At 33.1% G+C, this 22,731-nt stretch overlaps 2 protein-coding genes across 2 annotated transcripts; both read right to left on the bottom strand.

The window, feature by feature from the left end:
* Positions 1–14,109: 14,109 nt before the first annotated feature.
* Positions 14,110–14,805, bottom strand: LOC124356526 (histidine-rich glycoprotein-like). Its single transcript, XM_046807580.1, has one exon. It carries the CDS (start codon positions 14,803–14,805, stop codon positions 14,110–14,112), a length of 696 nt encoding a protein of 231 aa, XP_046663536.1.
* A 59-nt stretch (positions 14,806–14,864) lies between these two features.
* Positions 14,865–18,174, bottom strand: LOC124356525. Its single transcript, XM_046807579.1, has 4 exons — positions 17,905–18,174; positions 15,583–15,722; positions 15,281–15,348; positions 14,865–14,884 (listed from the first exon to the last, which is right to left on the bottom strand). The coding sequence occupies exons 1-4, from the start codon at positions 18,040–18,042 to the stop codon at positions 14,865–14,867; spliced, it is 366 nt and encodes a 121-aa protein (XP_046663535.1). The 5' UTR covers positions 18,043–18,174.
* Positions 18,175–22,731: the final 4,557 nt, after the last annotated feature.

The raw sequence follows: 22,731 nt of genomic DNA, 5'->3' as shown, positions 1-22,731 counted from the left end.
CAATATGATGAAATATAGAATAGTTGGAGTTTTGACAATAATCTCAGTAAAACTTTTTGAGAAATGGTCAAATATCCATTAGGTTTTAGAAAAAGTACAATTGAAATAATAAGAGTAGAGCCTCAAGAATTATGGAAGTACGTTTCCGGAAGTTTTCCAACTGTGAAACTTTAAAACTAAATCTGACACGGATTTATTAGAAAAAATTTAATTAATGGTCATCAATAGAATACGAGTATCTATAACTTTCTTACGACAGCAAAAACATTGTTTAGCTCATTTTCATACTATAACCTCCATGGATTTTTGGCTGTGAAACAGTCTTGTCTAACAGAATACTTACAGCCATACTAAAAAATACCCATTATTTTAAAAGTGACTATTAAAAATATAAGTTTTACACAGTAAAGGTTTTTGAGAGTCACACAATATTGACTTTAAATAAAAACTTAGTTATCAAAATAACATTTTAAGCGAAGTAGTTTAGTAAACGGATATAATCAAGCTATTGTTATGTTTAGTACATTAGAGCACAAAATTATCACTTTCCTTTTAATATAACAAGAAAGTATCAAAGTCCTGATATTTATTGTTTTTCAAATCTTATCATATCAAATGGTTCCTCTCAATCTCTCTAAAGGGTTTGTTGTGTTCTAAGGGAGTAAATGATGGAGGGGAGTGCCTGAAACAACTGGAGCAGACATTTCCCCTTGACTGCACACAACCAATACAATCTCAGGAGGTGACGTACATTACCGGGAAATACACGGTTAACATTGCTGATCCCAGTTTGCTGAACCAATGTAAATCAACCATACAAACTTCATAGCAATATATCTTTAACGATTTTAATCTTGTTAAGTTTAAAGTTATTACAGTTTCTAAGTTTTAAAAAGTATTACGAGGTTATTAATGTCTTATAATCAGTGTTAAATAAACCTTCAAATCAAAGCTTATTTACGTCTTTGGATTGATATTTGAGATTACAGCTACATTTAATTTACTTTATTCCGACAGTACTACAAAATATTATAGTTTTAATTTATATATTTATGTTAATGAGGACAATTTGATACTTTGCACCAGTTTCAATTGAATCTTTTCCAGTAATTACTTATTCAAACGGTTTAATTATATTTGATCAATAATTCCTATTAATTAACTTTATGGTTAGATCGGCACTAATAGATTATACTAGGTTATCTTGAAAATTAAAATAAATATTATAACATAATTTTTATGGCTTTGGTCCATGATTAATAAATAATTACACATTTCAACTGGTGTTTTCAAACTATAATATTTAATTTTTCCTAAATATTGAATAGCTATCAACTTTCAAATTACCTCCTCAGACCTGAAGTAGCGTATACAAGACATCACTTTATTAATTTTTAATAGGGTAGTTTTTTATTGTAACTAACATTTTTAAGTTTATGTTAGTTTCCCCCCACCCCCACCAAAGAAATGTGCCACCTGAAACTTGAACAGCAGTTTTACTACAAGTGTCTTTCAGAAGTAAATGTTAACTTATAAAACATTAACATTTAATTGTTTAAAAATATTTGGTACACAGTTGATTATTCAAAACTAAGGTCTTTGATATTACAAGGTACCATACAGTTGTTATTATATTTAATGAGTTGTGTGCAGTTTAATAATAATGTAGCGTATTGGCTACACTGTTTGTAGGTGTAGACTCAAGTTTTTCAGAGATGTAGTGTATTTGCTACATTACGCTTTTAATCTTTGATGGTTGGATATATAATAGGATATGTTATGTGACTTTTTACCTCAAATAAATTAAGGACATTTTTATTTTACATTTAATGATTTTATTTACTCTACGAGTTTTCAAGACTGTGTGGGGAGACTATCCGAGGCCTGACTGATGTATTTCGTGTCGACATCTCCGACCTAGACGAATACGACTCTGATGACAAGGATGCTAATCCTACATTTTTACCTCCACGCAAGAACCGATTATGAAGAAGATGAATCTGTGGAGGTAAAAGATTTACAGCCGCTTACACCCTCAGTTCCAACAGAAGAGATCCCCAGGCCAAGGAGAATCATTTGGAATCACAAGGAATCCTTTGACCCTCTGCCACCAACACCTAGCATGTCCCGGACGAAATATAATTACAGGTAATCCCTTTGACCACTATAAAAGTTGCATGCCTGAGTTCATCTATGAAGTAATAATTGCAATGAGTAACCAAAACTACCCGAGTAAGAATGGAAAAGAACTAAAAACATCATCTGAAGAAATAAGAAAGATGTTTGGCATGCCCTTAGGTATGCCTTACCTAAAATGTTCAAACATCCCATTTGTACTACGCAAGTGCAACAAGATAACGAGCTTGTCTTGCCAACCCCAGACCTTCTGAAGTTTCAATTGATGTGCTTTTTCTCTTCTGGAGTAGTAGTTCTTCACGCCAGGTAGTGCGAGGAAAACCAAATTCATGTGACTTGAAAAATTTTGTTTCCGACGGCTCTGATGGCTCCTATTAAATGTTTGTATCCATTAAGGCACCACTTGCACGTACGTAGTCGTTCCTTAATTTCTGTTCACCTACTTGATTTACTTTCTGAAAGGTAAATAAGCCAATGGAACTTTTGATCGTAGGAGGATCCTAAAGGAAATAAATAACATTCAAGTCAGAGGCTGAAATTCTGAGAGCAGTCCGGGGATCTTGGGATCAGGTTGTAAGAGATGACGACCAAGTTTCTGTGGTAAAATGGTACGATAACAAACCAGTAACTGTAGCTTCTTCAAATAAGGCATTTTTTCCACCTGATATTGTCGCAGATGGGATGTTGATGTTAACCGTCCATCTTCCATTAGAAACTATATCGTCAACATAGCAGGAATCTATCTCTTAGATCGCCTGATAAGTTGTTACACAATCTCTGGGAGAACTAGAAAGTAGACTATCCGAGTCATCTTCCATTTACTTGACTTTGCATTAATAGCAGCTTGGATTTTCTGCAGAAGGTAACAACAACAATAAACTAATCCACATATTAGAAGCTTGATTCCTACGAGTTTCGTACAAGAATAGCTGAAAATTTGTTATACTCTTCAACCTCACGGACTGTAGCAGCCTACGAGTTAGTGGGATGCGATCAAGAAGATGGTGACAATGAAAGACTAAAGAAGCGCTCACTTCCTCTCTCCCCCTGCCACAGCTCAGGGACAACAATGTCTCTCCACTTAGCCACAATACCTGATACAGACAAATGTTAGTGCTGCAGGATGCTTGGTTATAAAAGTAACCAAGCTCGCTTTCAGTGCACCACTTGTAGAATGCACCTTTGTATTACTATAGATCGCAACTGTTTCAAATCATACCATGAAATGTAAATTTACGTTTTTTTAATAAAGATTATTGCCCTATTTTACCAAATAAACCGTTGTAACTCAATAACATTGCTGTAAATATTTCGGACCTAATGACCCAATTTTGCATGTAAGCTACATAAATTAATTTAGCTAGGAGTGTAAATAAAAATATAAACAGTGATTTTCGAATATTCCCAATCATAATAATTGCATGGGTCTGAGGAGGATAAGTGTGTTATGTTTTCAGCGCTCCCCAATTATGCACAGTTACGTGTGTAATTCCAATAGACTCAGCGATTCACTATATTACTCTCAGCCAATCCTGGGCACGATAATTGGCAAGCAGCTGTAATATCTGGTTTAACTCTACTGCAAGAGCAAACCTATCCGTAGTAAATTGATTACACGAATACCTCACATGTTTGTTGGATTGCCTCTCATTAAATACACCAGCTGCGTCTGTAATGGCAACATCCACGAATACTCAGTGCTGACACCCAATTTCTCATCTGGACTATTTACGATGGTTTGTTTCAAAAATACTAAACTTCGGTTGAAAATAAAAAGATTAAACTATCAGACTTCCGGTGAGCATGTGAGACAGCGTTCGCCCCACAGCGCATAACATCCTGCCCCGGAGTGCGACCCCAATGTACGCATAATTACGATTTTAAATAATCTAATAAAAATTGAGTTCGATAGCAGTGATGTAACACTAAATGTGTACCGTCTCAGTGACCAAATTGGACAGTTGTACTGCGCACAGACACACAAATCGGATTTCGTTTATCAGCAACTGGCAGTAAAGGATTCTATAAATGCTCGGCTAAAAAGATTAACAATAGAGTGAGAAATGTTAATGTTAAAAATTATTCGAACACCTATCACTGATTTAAGTAATGTAACAATGCAACCTATATATGAAACCGTAGTCTCCATAACGTATGTTTAGAGTATTATTGAAAGCTTATAATACAATATTTTGTCTTATATTTATTAAACAATCACAATTCATTTCGGGAAGCAAACCCTTTTAAGAAAAAATATTGTTAAATAGGTGGAATGATATTGATGATAGCCCCAAAAGCGATACAGAGTTTGAGCCAATTCCAGCAATTCTAACGAGATACTCCCCTAAATTCACTACAGTGCCATTACTTTCTGTAATGGACATTATAGAGCCATTTCATTTAAATCTCACCCATTTATTCTATGTCAAAATCGCTCCCTTGGGCAGTATTTGTGGGTTTAATCTACACTTAAAGTATTTATTGCATTCCGAAATCAAGAAAATCGCTGCTAGAAATCTTGGACTGATATTCGTATACATTTTATTGAAGGTAAATATTTTGAGCCCCACACGTATTTTCTTACAACTTTTACATTGTTTTAGACGAATTGTTTTCCTCTTATCAAATTTTTGTAGAGTAAAATATCTTAATACATTTTTAAGCGAATTCAGAAATTTTCCTATTAAATTATGTAAGACATAAATTGTAAATGTGAAGTTTATTACGAATAATGTGGTTTAAATGCACAGCCAGCTACAAGGAACTAATCTGCTATATCTAAGGGAGGAAGAGATTTTCGTTATTATTATAATCACTGTTATGCATTAAAATGATTATGAAAAGTTTATAACAAGCTTAAAACAGTTATTGTTAGTTATATTAAATATAAAACTATACTTTTTGAAACTGGATTCATTAAAAATTATCTTTCACATTATTTCAATCCACAAGAAACTGTGTATAAAACTACTCCCAGTTGGACATTTTGAGTACATACAACAAAAACGTACTATGCGTATTCACAAAACTTCTACTTTACTCAATAGGTGTCACAATCGTGTATCTCTTTGAGAGGTTTCAAATTCCTACATTGTAATGAGAACTCTGGAGACTAAATAGCTTTAAATCACACAATTGATGTTAAAGCCAATATTGAGTTATTACCTTTGTAGTCAGCTGTGTTGAGCGATAGAAAAATACCCTCATAATATAATATTGGGATTTACATACTTTATAGATGGTAGTACCTTAAATCCAGAAAAGGCGCAACTAAAGTGTAAGAAATTTAAATTGATACTAAATGTGAAGGTAACAGGGTTTTTTGCAATCGTTCAGTGACAAAACAATCGATAACACTACGTTTCGAGATCTACAATCCGATCTCTTCCTCAGGTGAATGGCTAACTTAATCTAGGAACTACAAAATCAGTTATATTTGGTTGGCCGGTGAGTGAGCTACAATCCAGGGTAAAAATACAAATCATAGCGGAGCGATGTCTTACAAATATTTCGTGCTTCAACTTCATGCACACCAGCTGTAAAACATGCACTAAATAATAAAATACACTAATTACTACCACTGAACTACAAAATCAGTTATATTTGGTTTGCCGGTGAGTGAGCAACAATCCAGGGTAAATATACAAATCACAGCGGAGCGATGTCATACAACCATGTTGTGCTTCAACTTCAGGCACAACAACTCTAAAACATGCACTAAATAATAAAATACACTAATTACTACCACTGAACTACCAAATATAGGTCACGACAGCTAGATCAACCTAGACTGTAGTTATGTTTTAGGTTAATTATTCACCTGATGAAGAAATCAGTATCAGATCGAAAAGTAGCGTTACTGATTTTTTGTATCACTGAACAATAGCAAATACAGGTATCTAGAAAAATCCTGTTTCCGCTAGGCAAAAGTACCTGCCTCAGCTAATTCATCTGAGATTTTATCGCAAATATTTCATTTTGCTTATTAGAATAGATTTTAAGACGAAAACTTATTGTAAATGGTAACCTATTTGTGTTACACAATCAATAATATATGATGGTCAGAACGTACTTAACCATTCTGATGAAGTAGTTTGTATAAATTGTTATTTCTGTTTATAGTTAGTTCGGAAAGTTTTAGGGGCAGCATCTTGGGGCCAGTTTTCATAGTGTCATCTTTCGCGGCACCAAGTATTCGTGGAGCCAAAATTTCAACTCATCTTTATTTTAATCTGCTGCCCGAACGAACCACAGAGTAGGCTGCCCTATGAGCCAGAGGTACGATTTAAACTATCCAGTTTAGGGTAAGAGGATATTTTAAAATATTGAATAGAACTTTGTGACATGTAGACAAGATATTTACATATTTAGAAATAAGATTTGGATTAAGAGAAGAATGAATATAGAACATTTAATCTGATCAGAATGTCAGCCATTAACTTGTCTAAAGCGTTGTATTTTACTTTATAGTCATAGTGCTATAATATATTATTATTATAAGCCCAGAATATATAAACTTTTCTTTCATTAGTGTAATCCTCTGAATTTGCAATCTCCCCGAAGTGTATTTATAGTGCAGGCAGATGGACTTATTTTTATAGGTGTGTAAAGTATTAAGCAGAATAAATATTAAGCCAGGAACAAATAGAAATAGGCCATGCATCCTGTAGGCCATGTTGGAAGAAACTTGTGTGTATCCCTTGCCGAGCTATGTAATGTACAATACAATTTTCCATATCTCATGACGAGGTATATATTACATTTGTATGGCAACATGTCCGATAGTACGTTCTACGGATTCAAAAGTATTTTATATTTTTATGAATTGCAATTGTTATATGAGACTAAATATCGCAAACGGTGGTTGGTTTTTACATTAATTTTTTTAATCTCACGCGAGTATTAGAATTATTGCTTAGTACAATGTTTATCACCTGTGCTAATCACAATGAAAAATATTGGTATTAATTAGAAATAATTTTGAAGTTGCATAAAATAGCCTAATGGAAAATCCAGTACAGCACGTAAATATACCTTTGTCTTAAAATTAATGTAAATTACCTTAGTAATGCTGGAAATATTTCTTTTCAAATTTGGCTTCATAACGAAGTCTTTATTGGAGGGCAACATAAAGAATCTGTCCTGGACCATTGGATTAAGGTACAGTGCCGAGATTGTACTTTTTCAAATAACCATCAGTTATCTGAGAGTTACAAAACGGCGCTACTCTAGGAATTCTTTGATCTGTTACATACAACTACGAGAAGTATGAAACTTGGTGATATGAAAGCTTTTAAGTAGAAAGTGTGTTACAAAATTAGTCTATTGTGATTGTAGTCACGGCAACACTTAAAGAATTATAAATAACCGAACATGACCCTCAGAACAAAAAACTAAGAGATTTTCTAAGCTCAACCAAATTCCATGAAGTAACGTGCACCATAATCGAACTATGTTTCTCATATAGAAATGCAGGTGCAGGCACAATTTCAACTCTATAGGTAAGTTCTTTTTAGAAACATGCAGACATACAGAGAGGCAGACATGAATGAAATTGTCTATGCCCACTAGTGACAGGTTCCCTGACATTTAAAAAACACACATGTAGGGTAAAAGTATTTTCCAAATTTCAAGCCACCCTTGATATTCAATTTTTACTCAGTTTATTCCCATTAAATTTTAAAAACGTTGTGTAAAGATTTGGGATTGAAAACATTCTCTCCCGGTCGGAGCAGAGGTAAGTTTCCCTCGGTCAGGTTAGTCAAGTGAATTACAGTGGCAGAATTATCGGCCCCATTATCACGCCACTTCTCTCTTTTCCAACTTCAATAACATTTACTCTGCATTTTAACCCTTACATTCAAAACTGGTGGGCATTTCAATACACAGTGTAAAACTTAGTTGTTTAAAAAATTATATAAATAGATTATTCAGTCATTTAATTAATTTCTAAAGAAATGTTAGACATTTGGTGAACATTCAAAATTGACAACTTACTTAAGAATTCTTCTTAAGTAACTGGCCTTTGCCAACCCTGTGTATGTTAACAATTAAAGGAAAATTTATGATCTCCTTGGTTCATCAAATGATAGTTATGGGTTTTTATAAAATAAATCATGAATCAATTATCTAATACAACCAAACAATACGACACGCCCAGTCGCTGACTCACTATTTAACGTGACATGTTTAGAAGTATTCTACTCATGTAGCAAGAGGGAAACCCCGCAAATCTAAAAATATTGGAAAACAGTGCTACTTTTGAATGGATAAAACACCGTAAAATAAATAAAAAGTCGCATTTAGATGCAAGCAACGTTGTGCAAATTGACGTTTATAACTAATATTCAAGTAAAAATGGTAGTAAAATCCTGTTTTAATTTACAGTTCCTTCTTCTCAAATCAGGTGGTAATGCAATTAGAGGTTAATTTGATTATAGGAACGAGGTTTCATTGATAGTAGAATTACTACCATGTTAGAATCCTCATTCAAAACAGCGTCAAATTAAATTGCTAAACATAATTAATTATATTTAAAATATTTTTTCCATTGCAGTGGGAGGTAATTTCCTTAATAAAATGTTGGACCAAATCGTTTTTCTATATGTGTAAAAGGTTTATGCTTCCTTTTTTGTTATACTTCCTTGTGTCTTGCAAATTACATATTTTCAAACTCTTCAAAATGGAAAAAAACGTCAAGGAGGGTACGGTACACAATTAGTAACTTAATTTACGTGGCGGCCGTAGTTAGGACTTAAGCTGAGATTGGGTTCCACATCTTTTAATCTATAATTTGAAGAGGACACTTTATTAAAAATGAAAAGTATAACAACCATTAAGGTACTTAATTACGTGCGCGCCGTCGTACGTTAGGGACTTAAAATACTGAGAGTTGGGTCTCCATCATCTGTAATCTATAATTTGATGGGACACCTTTATTAAAAAATGAAAATAGTAAACAACATTAATTACTCTAATTACGTGACGCCCCCGTTTAGTTAGGAAACTTAAAGCTGAGAATTGGGGGTCCCCATCTTTAATCTATAATTTGAGGGACACTTTTATTAAAAATGAAAATATAACAACATTAAGTACTCTCTAATTTACGTGCGCGCTCGGTAGTTAGGATCTTAAGGCTAGAGATTGAGGTCCCCATCTCTTTAATCTTATATATTTGATGGGGACACTTTAATTTAAAAAATTAAAAATATAAACAGTAAGTACTTAATTAGTGGCTGCCACGTAGTTTAGGAACTTTAAACTCAAGATTGGGTCTCCCCATCTGTATAATTCTATAATTTGAGAGGACAACTTTATTATAAATGAAAATATAAACAACATTATGTTACTTAATTACATGGCATCAGTAGTTAGGAATTAAACTGAGATTGGGTTCCGCATCTGTAATCTATATAATTTGAGGGACACTTTATTTAAAAAATTAAAAGTATAAAAACAACATTAAGTTACTTATTAATTATTACATGCATCGTAGTTAGGAATTAATTAACTGAGATTCGGGTTGCCCATCTGGTTAATCTATAATTTGAGGGACCACTTTATTATAAATGAAAACTATAACAAACCATTACAGTACATTAATTACATGCATTCGTAGTTAGGAATTAAACTGAAGATTTGGGGTTCCCATCTGTAATCTATAATTTGAGGACACTTTATTATAAATGAAAATATAAACAACATTAAGTACTTAATTACGATTGCCATCGTATGGGTCTAGTGAATTAACCTGAAGGATTGAGAGTTCCCATCTGTAATCTATTAATTTTGAGGACGCTTTATTATAAATGAAAATATAAACAACATCTAAAAATAATTAAGTAATAAAAACTATTTCATACGGATTTTTCTACGATTGTTCCGAAAACATTGAAAGAAAGAAGCATCAAACGATTTTTTACCAATGTAAACAAAATTATATTTATCAGTGACCGTATTCTCACTCTTAGCCTGATGAAAGATTATAACCTAGAGAATTCAAAATAATCGTGAAGTGGTCTTTCATATTTTACTTAATAACTTGTGACATGTTTTTGACTATGAGATAGTTATTATTTATAAAAGGTGTTATAACTTTATTAACCCTCACCCACCTACCAACATGTTATGATAGAAAGGGATAACCAAGTGTCATCTGTATTCATAATTGAACGCGTTGATCCAAGAGTTCCGACCCGCTTTTGAATGCCGGACACAGTTATCAAAACACTTGTTATTCAATCAAGGCTCGCAAAAACATTGCTAATTAGTAGAAAAAAACAAATAAAAATAGGCACGATGTCGAACTGTAGTGGGTTAAAGCTGGTTTGAAGAGGACAATGAGATTGAACCTTACCCCGAAGTATAAATTAAAGTACAACCTGAATCAAAGTTGGGTTAATCCATCTTCAAGATTTCATTAATTTACAATACTTTTTCGGTACTTCAAAATTAGCTGATTTCAGTAATATTATTATTGTAACTGTGTTACTTAAAATATTTTTGACGATTGGGAATAAGTTAACAATTAATTTACCTTACTATTTGCATGTGTTTACCTAGAAGTGTTAAGATAGATTAACATTTCGTATCGACAATCAATTACAATTTTATTTTTTCCCAACTTCGTCGATATTTCTATATTTTATAGACATACAAGAAAACGATCTTGTGTTTATATTCTACTAATGCAATATATATATATATATCAATTAATCATAATTACGCGGAAATCACTTAAAGAGCACTGCAAGTGCATGTATGCACTTATACTATGCATCGAATCAACTGAGTTCATGTTTTCATCTAAGTTAGAAAAAATAGAAAAAAAGCATGGTTAAAGATTGTTATAGGAATAGCGCGGCAAGACAGTATTTAATTGATTTCAAGTTTCTAGATGTTTTTTTTTTAAATTTTGAAGTGCATTCTAAACAAAACAACGTTTCTATACAAAAACATAGTGATGGGAGGTACATTTTAATATTGATTTGTTAAATTAGTATATCGCGGAGTGTTTTTCAATCCATCGACATGTCACTAGCTAGCACAGTGTCGAAACGCTCTGGTATGATTTGTTTTTGTTATCCTGGATTGTAATTTACTGTGTTAGGTTATTTATTCACGTGATGGAGGAGATTAGATTACAGATCTCGATATTTAGTCGTACTGATTTTGTGTATGACTGGAATAGTGGAAAATATCCAGAAAAATATATTGTTTCCTTCAGAATTCAGGTAATGAAATTCTACTTTAATGTCATTGCGTTTTATACGAAACATAATTGAAGAAATGTTGTTTGTCGACATAGTACAAAAGAAAACTTAAAACGAACTAATTATTTAGATGGATGTGTCCTGGTGTTTCTGGTCATTACATAAATTTTATGATATAGAATAAAAAATGTAACCAGTAACCACTTTGATGTAAATCGGGGACCAAAACCTCAGTATTTATCAGCTTCTACACTAAGGAAACTGAACTCATCGTATAATATTATGTTGGTGTATGTGTGTGTGCGTGCGTGGGTGTCTTGTAGCGTTGGGGCGCCGTGTGGTGTGTGGTGTGTGCGTTGCGTGTATAGAGTGTTGTGTGTGTGTGTGTGTGTGTGTGTGTGTGTGTGGTGTGTGATGTGTTGTGTGTGTGTGTTATCCTATAAACACTTTGTGAATCTTTGGCGGGACATTACTGATTTGATCTTTCAATCTAATTTTGGTACCATCGAAGGTGTTTTTATGCGAGAATGTAATTGTAGTTTTAATGTTTCTTTTTTACTTAAAATTGTGGAGCATGGTAATAGGCTGTACTTTAGCGAAAGTCTATCACAGGAGAGACTGAAAAATAAAGTCTGTCCGTCTGTCTACCCAAAAAACCCCGAAATCTCAAAAATCAACGAAAAAAATGTTGCTGCATGCTGTTCTATTATGAGCAGTGCTTAGTTCTATGATTGGTGATGTTTTGGCTGAGCGTTATTTAATTTGGGGGGGGGGGGGGGTGGGGGGGGGGGGGGGTGGGGGGGGGGGGGGGTGGGGGGGGGGGGGGGTGGGGGGGGGGGGGGGTGGGGGGGGGGGGGGGTGGGAGTTTAATAATTATATTTTAGTAGTAGCAAATTGTGTAAGCAAAACTCATATTTTGTTTGGTCATATTTCTGATTTTCTTTTCATTGTATCACGTTGGAGAAACTTTTTCAATGTGTAATTCGTAATCTGGACAGTAAATAAACAGGTAAGTAAAATCAATATAAATATCAATATCTACTAATTTCTTATAGTCTAGTTTTCTACTAATTTCTAATATCTTCTAAATTTTTACTGGCCGCAATAAGAGAAAGCATGTATAAATACTAATCTTGTAACAATACAATCTAAATATAGATTAGGATAAAGTTAATGTCCTGTAGGAGAACACCACTGGGTCTTTACTCGAATCCCTTTTGGAACTGAAGGTTATAGGCCTTATTTCTACACTTATAAGTTATAATGTTGCGTTACAATTTACGTTATGTTATGTTTATAAATTCATGCAAACTCTGGTTATACATATATGGAACTCATTGGATAGCAAGTCCACATCATAATATATTCCCTACACGTTTAGGGTAAAATATGGTAACTCAATATGTTCTAGGATCTTCGATTTCTGTAACTTTGTAAAAAACAGTATATAATTATTTCTTAAGTAATTGAAACGATTTATTATTTATGTCTCTTATATACGAAGTAAATATTTTCCAAAATGAATGTAAATAAACCAGATTTCAGTTTAACTTAGCTAATGCAGTACTGTTATGAATATAAATGTGGTAGATCAAAAATGTCCGATGTATAAAAAATGTCTATAAAATTGTTTCTGATTTATTTTAAGGCAAATCCTGATTACCAATATGAATGTTAGTCTTCAGGAAGTCCTTCAGACGCTTTGATAGTTTTGTCACTTGCGTGGGATAACCTCGCGATGGTTACTAGTCTCTCATTCTGTAGGATACGCGTGTTATGTGATACTCATGTTGTGTGATACTCGTGTGGTGTGATACTCGTGTGGTGTGATACTCGTGTGGTGTGATACTCGTGAGGTGTGATACTCGTGAGGTGTGATACTCGTATGGTGTGATACTCGTGTGGTGTGATACTCGTATTATGTGATACTAGTGTTATGTGATACTCGTGTTGTGTGATACTCGTGTGGTGTGATACTCGTGTGGTGTGATACTCGTGTGGTGTGATACTCGTGTGGTGTGATACTCGAGTGGTGTAATGTGTGATACTCGTGTGGTGTGATACTCGTGTGGTGTGATACTCGTGTGGTGTGATACTAGTGTGACTTAATACTCGTGAGGTGTGATACTAGTGTGGTGTGATTACTCGTGTGATACTCGTGTGGTGTGATACTCGTATTATGTGATACTCGAGTGTGTGTGATGTGATACTCGTGTGGTGTGATACTCGTGTGGTGTGATACTCGTGTGACTTAATACTCGTGAGGTGTGATACTATTGTTGATGTGATAATCGTGTGGTGTGATACTCGTGTGACTTAATACTCGTGAGGTGTGATACTCGTGTTATGTGATAATCGTGTGGTGTGATACTCGTGTGGTGGTGTGATGTGTGATACTCGTGTGGTATGATACTCGTGTGTGTGATGTGATACTCGTGAGGTGTGATACTAGTGTGGTGTGATACTCGTGTGGTGTGATACTCGTGTGACTTAATACTCGTGAGGTGTGATACTCGTGTGATTTGATACTCGTGTTATGTGATACTCGTGTGGTGTGATACTCGTGTGATACTCGTGTAGTGTGATACTCGTGTGGTGTGATACTCGTGTGGTATGATACTCGTGTGGTGTGATACTCGAGTGGTGTGTGATGTGATACTCGTGTGGTGTGATACTCGTGTGGTGTGATACTAGTGAGGTGTGATACTCGTGTGGTGTGATACTCGTGTGGTGTGATACTAGTGTGACTTAGATACTCGTATTATGTGATACTCGAGTGGTGTGATGTGATACTCGTGTGGTGTGATACTCGTGTGGTGTGATACTCGTGTGACTTGATACTCGTGAGGTGTGATACTCGTGTGAAGTGATACTCGTGAGGTGTGATACTCGTGTGACTTGATACTCGTGTGGTGTGATACTCGTGTGGTGTGATAGTCGTGTGGTGTGATACTCTTGTGGTGTGACACTCGTGTTGTGTGATACACGTGAGGTGTGATAGTCGTGTGGTGTGATACTCGTGAGGTGTGATACTCGTGTGGTGATAGTCGTGTGGTGTGATACTCTTGAGGTGTGATACTCGTGTGGTGTGATACTCGTGAGGTGTGATAGTCGTGTGGTTGATACTCGTGTGGTGTGATACTCGTGTGGTGTGGTGATACTCGTGTGGTGTGATACTCGTGAGGTGTGACACTCGTGTTGTGTGATACTCGTGAGGTGTGATAGTCGTGTGGTGTGATACTCGTGAGGTGTGATACTCGTGTGGTGATAGTCGTGTGGTGTGATACTCTTGAGGTGTGATACTCGTGTGGTGTGATACTCGTAAGGTGTGATACTCGTGAGTTGTGATACTCGTGTGGTGTGATACCCGTGTGAAGTGATACTCGTGATGTGTGATACTCGTGTGGTGTGATACTTGTGTGGTGTGATACTCGTGTGGTGTGATACTTAGTAACATTATGCCTTACATAGTTTTCACGAAAAAATATCCAAATAAAAGTGGTCTGCAGACCACAGTTATAAGTACAGAGGTTCATCTGAAAAAGTATACATAATTCATTCTATCAAACAACATTAGATTTGGCCTATACGATTTCGATGTAATGTCTTATCGGAACATACCTGCCTGTTCATAATCATACGTTTATATTTAAATATCCTTATTCATAATAATAGCCATCCGAACGTAACATTTTACTTTCATATTTTAGTTGAAGGATAAAATGAAAGAATCCTGTCATTCGCTAACTGAAAAATGTAAGTGTATAAATTTGTAAAGTTAACTCTTACACAGACAGCTATGACGACGTACGACCACAGATCTAGCCTATATTGATTCGTCAAAATTATAACCTCGTTGGATCGCAATTGAAAATGTCTGAATGTCACAGTACAATGCGTTATAAGTTTTATTTTTTTTTTAATTGACAGACCTATTTCTGTAACATGTGCCTTTCCTTTTTCGCACTGTTTGTAGTCCTGTTGGCGTGGAGGAATTGTCCTGAAACAATGGAATAACTAACTGTACAATAATCACAAATAAAACTAAGTTACGCAAATAATGATGAGTGTAAATTTTAGTTTGTAACCCTAATCAACTAATAATAAAGATAGAATTATTAAATACAAATCATGAATAGAATAAAATTGTTGTATCTTTGTTTTGATATTTACAGAATGTTCAGTTAACTAACTATAGGAAGAGTAACTAAATGATATTGATATGAGTGCTCACGTATTATCGAAGTAGTAAATGGTGTGGACATCTGTACATTTGTGGACGGGAGGTTCCACAATAGTCTTCACACACTTTACACCCGGCGTCACATCCTTCTTGGGGGCAGTGTAATAAGTTACGTGGCCCATCGAACTTGTCTGGAGCATGGATTTAGTATCAAAACATAAAACTTAAATAATTCTGGTAGGTAGAAAATTAAATAGAGCAATAATCCAAACTTGTCAATTTAATATTTTTGATCACCTTTATACCGGTATAACAGAGCATGTTACCTTTGTACTGTTTTTAGAGATTATGTAAAGTAGAAGGAGCAGACCGTCAGTTGATACAAAAATGCATAATAAATTTTAGCAACTGAAAAAATGAATATTTTAAGGGGATCCGCCACCATTTCAGTAATTTTTTTTATTTACTAAAAAATAATGGGTTTTTTCTCTCATTACTGATCCATTAGCATGTAAATAAAAAATAATGCTACAAAAAATTAATTTTTTTTTTCATTATTTATATTTTTTTGATATTAAAAAAAAAAAAGTTAAATGCGAAAAATGGAAATAACTTTTTTTATTTTTTAAGATATTTAAAGAAACTTAATATTTTTTTATTCCCTATGAGATGCTCTATTTTTATAATGGTATAAAGACTATCATAGGACTAAAATTCTTAATTTTATAGATTTATTTGTAAAAACATAAAATTTTAACACTCAAAATTTGTGAAAACAATATTTAATAAAATAAATACTTACTCACCTAGAAGGTTGTCTATACCATTAAAATTAGTTCATGGTATAAGGGTGCTGAGGTAAAAATTTCAATAGTCTATGTCCAAAACTCTTGAAGTTATTTTATAAATTGTGTTAAAAAACTAAAACTTTTCGGAAATCGTCCAACGAAAGTCTGTAAATACATAAATCTCTACTGAAACTCTCCCTGCTCCATATGTAACACCTTCTACTATCTTCTTATCTTCTGAAGCTATCTGTCTGCTTTTCAACAACTTCCTATATTTTTGATACTTTCCTGTAGCCCTCACATTCTTAGTGCGTAGCCGTTTAGAGTCTCTTTGCACTGAATATTTTTGAAGTATTTGTTCCTGGGGAGATCTTGCAAGCCTGTTGTAGCTGTGTTATTGTGATGAAGTAACCTTGATTATAAATACAAATTGCTACAAATGTTTACTTATAGCATAATAATAGAACACATTCACTAGAACATAACCTCAAATCTGTCAACTGACCACAGTGTAAACACACAACTCAGAATCAGTCCACAAACATAGAGGTCATTAAATTTACATTTATAGGCCTGTGTTATAGTAATGTACACAATATGTGGATGTAATTTCAATATACATTTATATTATACATAATAAAGAAACATATTATATGTATAAGTAATAAACATTTGTGTAATGTATAAAAATGTTTTGAAAATGTAAAAAATATATAAATTCGCTACTTTTCTTTTATTTAATTTTTTAAATTAAATATTGGTCAGGATGCCATAAAACTTCAAGAAAATATTTTAAACGAGATTTACTATAAGAATATGTAATAAAAAAAAATTGAAAAAAATTAAAAAAAATACCTATTGAAATGGTGGTGGATCCCCTTAATGACAAATAGAAAAGCCAAAAATATTCTTTCGAGTTGCAATCTTTGCAGACAAACTTATATTATTTTATAATTACAAATATATCCAGAAAATTTATCCATTTTGAGTTATTGATGACATTATGACGTTGCGACTACAGTTATGTCCATACCCCTCACTAACCCTAACTTAAAACTATGAGTGCCGTAAAAGTGATGTGAAAGTTAAGAAGCAAAACTGGTTTATAGAATATAAACTACTGAGAAAATAGTTGTTTTCTTAAAACGTATTTATTTCCTTTCGCCAGTAAAACGGTAATTACTTTCTAGACTACTGCACATTGGTATGCAACGTAACAGCTGCTACAGAGAGATTATTACTTGGTTTAGTTACAAAGATACGTATACGAAAAGACAGCCAGTTATCTTTAAACATTTTGTAGATATCGAATAAGATACTTTCATGTCTTTCAGGACATATTCAACAGAAATTGAATCCTGTGATATACGGCTTGACACAAACTTATTATCGAACTATGAGATATCTGATTGATGATCGCTCTGTGTAAAATAAATATTTTAGGACCAACAAAATATCAGATACTATAATTTACAAATACTGTCACAAATCAGTTAATAACAACCTTATAGTTAATGTAATAATTTTTATATTTGATGAAAATCATAAATAATAAAATAAAATTGGGGAGGAAATTGTGACTTACCCTTTCCAGGATATTATTGGCTTGAGGGCATAATTTGTAGATGTTTTCAATGATTTTCTTGTTACATGTGTTCAACATGCTGACTTCATTTATGAAATTCAATAGAAGAAAGACGCACACTTTCCTTATCAAGGTCATTCCAGTTATGTGTGTTTATTACTTTAATATAGATTTCTAATCAAGAACGTGGTTAATGGTACAACAACGCGAATATGACAACCACAAGATCTGATCTCTGGTTGGATGTGATAATGGTTTGCTAACGTCTCACGGTCGTACATATTTGCTCAGCTTGTCATAATAATTAGTGCATACATCGTTTGCCACACGCGAGGTTTCATTAATTTGCCACAGTCTGAGTCTACACGGCCACGTGCATCACGAGTCTACCGAGGACAAGATCACGAACAATTCTGAAAGTCACGGGTCAAGTTTAACGTTATCATTACTTTGTGCGATCTCAAGCGATAAGGGCCGATTATCTGGAAGGTGGGAGGAAATGGATTACCCCTGAGTACGCGGAATAAAGTAACCCACCCATTTCAGTTTTTGCTCTGAATGCGTCGATTCATAAACATTGATGTATAGTTCCAAGAACTTCTTCAATTCGGCCAATCAAAAAGTCGCGTCACGTTGTACCAATTCGTGATCTTTACTGTAAGGGCCAAACGTCCGAACGAAAATACCTTTAATGGAGTTTTACAATTAGAATTGCGGCTCTATGAAATAATGTTAGCATCGCCAACCCTCGGTTGTCCACAAGATGGTTTGATAAATGGTAAAACTTTTATTTAAAATGTATAACTCAGATAATTTCTCTTTTGAACGAAATTGTAGAAGAAATTTGATTTTACCGTAACTAGAAGGATGTACAGCCATTTAAAGTAGAAACTTTTGGAAATTTTGTGTAATAGGCCCAAATACAAATGTACTATTTTATAGGGTGAAAATAAAAAACATTTACAGTATGTACATGAGTTACTTCCAGGAGTGACCAAGCTTTTATTAATTTATGGCTCAAGAAAATTTTTGTTTAATTGAATATAATTTAAGAAACAAAGTCTTAATCTAATTTAAGTACAAACATCATTGGTAGTGAATTAACGGAATTCCAGACCATAAAACTAATGGTAGTGAATTAACGGAAAAGAACCAATTGTGTGTTCCCTATTAATTTTTTTCTTGAGGATATTAAATGTTGCTTTAAAAATATGTCACTTAATCCAATCATTTTTCAAGATCGTTATTTTTAACTGTTTTTCTTTGGGCCTATTTATAACTAAACCCTACTTCACATGCCAACTACTTCCCTTAGAGTGTTTTTATATGTTTAGAAATGGTATACTATAGGAAAGTCACAAAAAGATCGCACGACATTAAAAAGCAGCAAAACTAGAAATCTAAGATCAGAATCGGCATATTCCTAAATATTGTATTTTAATAATAAAAAGATATTTTCTTATTGTTAGAACATAATTATTTACGTTAAGCGAATTACAACATTAATGTTTTTAACGCCAGTAATATTTTGTAGCAAATACATATACACAAGTCAAGAAATATTTTATTTAAGAACCATATACATTTTCAGGAGTTTAAAATATTCAAACCTTGATGTGAATTTAAACCGTATACTATTTTTAAAGTCATTACTTGACGAAACCGACCTTAAGATAAATTGCGGAGAAAGAAAATCTAAAATATGTTTTAAGTGAAATTCTCGTTACACCTCCTATACGGACTAATAATAGTCATTTGTAAAGCACACCAAAGTAATTAGTTAATTAGTTAATAATGTAACGCTCAGTAGGCCAAGTGCTGCATTGCTGTTCTTAGAGTTATGTTATTTTCACTAACAACGATCGGGTCAAACCACTGATATACTACCTAGGCCATGACTGCTTGTAAGTCTGCGAAAGTATTTTAGAATCTAGTTAGCTTTTAAAGCAAAAACTGAGAATAAACAATGAATGTGAAGGAAACAGGATTTTCCGGAAATTTCCCATCGTTCAGTGATACAAGAAATCAACTAACTAACGAAGATAATAAAAACATTTATATTAAGTTTATGTTTTAGAGTTAGTGAAGTTCCTGACTTACGCGTGACACAGCGCTAATAGAATTTGTTTACATTGACCTAGTTTATAATTATGCGTAAGGTTAGTTATTTACCTGAAGAAGAGATTAGATTGTAGATCTAGAAACGTAGTGTTACTGATATTTTGTTTCACTGAACGATGGCAAATGTCCGGAAAAATCCTATGTTCTTCACATTAATTCCATCGTCGAAAAAAAAACTTCAAACAAAGAAACTATGAATAGCCTATTTGAGTAATTTGTAAATAACTAATTTAATTTTAGTAACAACTAGTGAATATTTCTTTGTTGTTGTGCTTCTTTGATATTCTCCTAGATGATACCTTTTATAAATAAAAAGCATAGAACTGTGTCGCATAAAACTAATGAACTTTGTTTTAACGTCTTCAATTTAAATATTGTATTAATTAATGTGCGTATAACATTATATTATAGATCTTCTCTCGTATGAACATCGTGAGCCAATCACATAAACATTTAGGATATAAATATAAATGTATTATGGATATATTTTAGTTCTTTATCGCATAAAAGCTAGTTTAAACAATTTTATTTTACTGGAAAAGTATTTACAGTCCGGTTAATTTTATAATGTGAGAGATAAGCAGTAGTTGTATTTAAATTGTTTTTACTTTCTTATGAAGATTAAGGTGTTGCATTTTGGCAGGAATATTTATCAGTATAATGTGACTTAATGCTATAAAAGGCAACAAAATTCTACTCACTATTTTGAAGTATTCATGTATAACTTTACAAAATCAATTTTAAGAACAAAATTTTTTATATAAGTAACCTATATAAAGACAGTAATCATTTTACTCGTAATAAATTTTTTATTTGCTATGATATACTATATATATTTTAAAATATACTGATACTGCCTTTTTATGACAAAATTTACACTAGATTTTAAAAATTACATACGATTTTCGTCAAGATAAAGATTATAAATTATATATCCGTGTATTTCCATAACTTCACAAAAATTATGTACTAAGGATTTATAGAAAAATAAGACACCGCTCTCTTCCACCCATAATATATTATCAACAGGAACACGGCTGTGAAAAATCGTCCGTTTAAGAATTTCTTTTACAAATGAAGAGTAAATATACAGACGTGCCATATACAGTAGTTTTAACTACACTGGCTAAGCAGAGAAAAATTTGGTAAAGATTTTTCCATCTACGTTTAGCAATTAGCATTACCATGCGTCAACAGGCCAAGCTCGTATAAAAGCCTTTGGTAGCGTGAATTTGCAGTAGACTTTGCACGTAATCGCATATTTTTAACCTAAAGATTTTTTTGAACAATTTGTTTCAATACGTTTTACAAGGTTTTAAACTAAATTAATCTTTGAAAATCGTTTGGGACGCAATTTTTACAACTTTTAAACTTTAAAAAATATTGCTTGTGTTTGCAACTGCTCTTTTCCTATTTTTAAAATAAAGGAGTTTTTAAATCTGGCTTTGGTTATTTCCAATGGTTTTCAAAACTTTTTTTTTCTCAGGAATATCGAAGCCTGCCACTGTGGAACAATTTATTCCTATATGTTTATATGTCTGTCTATCTGTCTACGTTGCTACACGATATCTCGAAAACAAAATGACCTGAACATGAATATTTGAGGAGTAGCCTAGTGACATCACTAGGATAGCTAGATCTAGATGAATCTTATTTTTTAAATTCTGAAGGGAAATTCTATTTCAATTAGTTTTTCTATCATGCTTTTCACTGAAAATAAACTAGCGAAATAGCAGTATATTTCTTGCCAACGTATTTATTCAAAATTCTCGTAATGACAAAATAATTTAAAAGAATCTAGCGTGTGGCTGTGCCTTGAATAATTATCAGAAGTTTGATTACACTGTAACTCATAATCTATAAAACATTATAAATAACATTTTCAGTCCATTATTTAATGCTGATTATTTATTAAAATTGCTAATCCTTTGCAGGTCAAAGCAAGGTATTCGTCTGTTTGAATATTAATGGAATATCGACGAAAGTTGAACCTGGCTCTGAACAGATGTAATATTCAACACAATATTCATCACGCCAAGATCTGAGATTGTGAATAATACATCATGAACAACTCTAGAGGACGCGTTCAGCAAACAGCCAACGTTAAATTCCTGTTAAGCTTGATATTTAACTCAATATTGTAATTTGTTCTGGGACGAATCCGTGATACCTTACTCGCTTTGTATGTTCATTAACAGAGTATTTAGTAAATTGGCTCATCATTGCATAAATTAAATATACGCTGACTTTCAAAATCTTGAGCTATAAAATATATCATTGTTTCTATAAAATATACCTTTTTTATTTCAGATAGTATATATTACAGTCAATTCAACATAAAACTTGTCGAATTATTGTACTGTTCAAACATTTACAAATATGTGAATTCTTAATCATTCTATGCATACAAGGTGTAAAAAACTTCCTGTACGGGCTTGATGATTCCCGAACGATCACATGTAAAACAATACAACTTGTTACATGATTAATGCACCTATAAATCTACTTTTTGAAGTAACCACCATTTTTAGTCATTTTAAAATTGAGAATATATCTAGTAGTACATCAAATTAAAAGTTTTCATTGATACATTACAATGCCGCAAATCCGATATGAAAAGGTTTATGCTTTAAAAAGTTACGCAGGTTTAAAGTTTGAAACATTTACAATGTAGGTGTTGTTCTACGTGGTTTAATATTCTTGTCT

This window comes from Homalodisca vitripennis, chromosome 3 (assembly GCF_021130785.1).
Source record: "Homalodisca vitripennis isolate AUS2020 chromosome 3, UT_GWSS_2.1, whole genome shotgun sequence".
Taxonomy (NCBI): domain Eukaryota; kingdom Metazoa; phylum Arthropoda; class Insecta; order Hemiptera; family Cicadellidae; genus Homalodisca; species Homalodisca vitripennis.
The sequence above is the reverse complement of the archived record's forward strand: the minus strand, read 5'-3'. Positions and strand labels throughout refer to the sequence as shown.

Excerpts from the sequence above, each read along its gene's own strand:
- LOC124356526 (XM_046807580.1), bottom strand. The coding sequence starts at position 14,805 with ATGTTACTAAGTATCACACCACACGAGTATCACACCACACAAGTATCA.
- LOC124356525 (XM_046807579.1), bottom strand. The coding sequence starts at position 18,042 with ATGACCTTGATAAGGAAAGTGTGCGTCTTTCTTCTATTGAATTTCATA. Across the intron at positions 15,723-17,904 it reads CCAATAATATCCTGGAAAGG|ACAAGTTCGATGGGCCACGT; the intron begins GTAAGTCACAAT and ends TCCATGCTCCAG. Across the intron at positions 14,885-15,280 it reads GGCACATGTTACAGAAATAG|ATGAACCTCTGTACTTATAA; the intron begins GTCTGTCAATTA and ends ATACTTTTTCAG.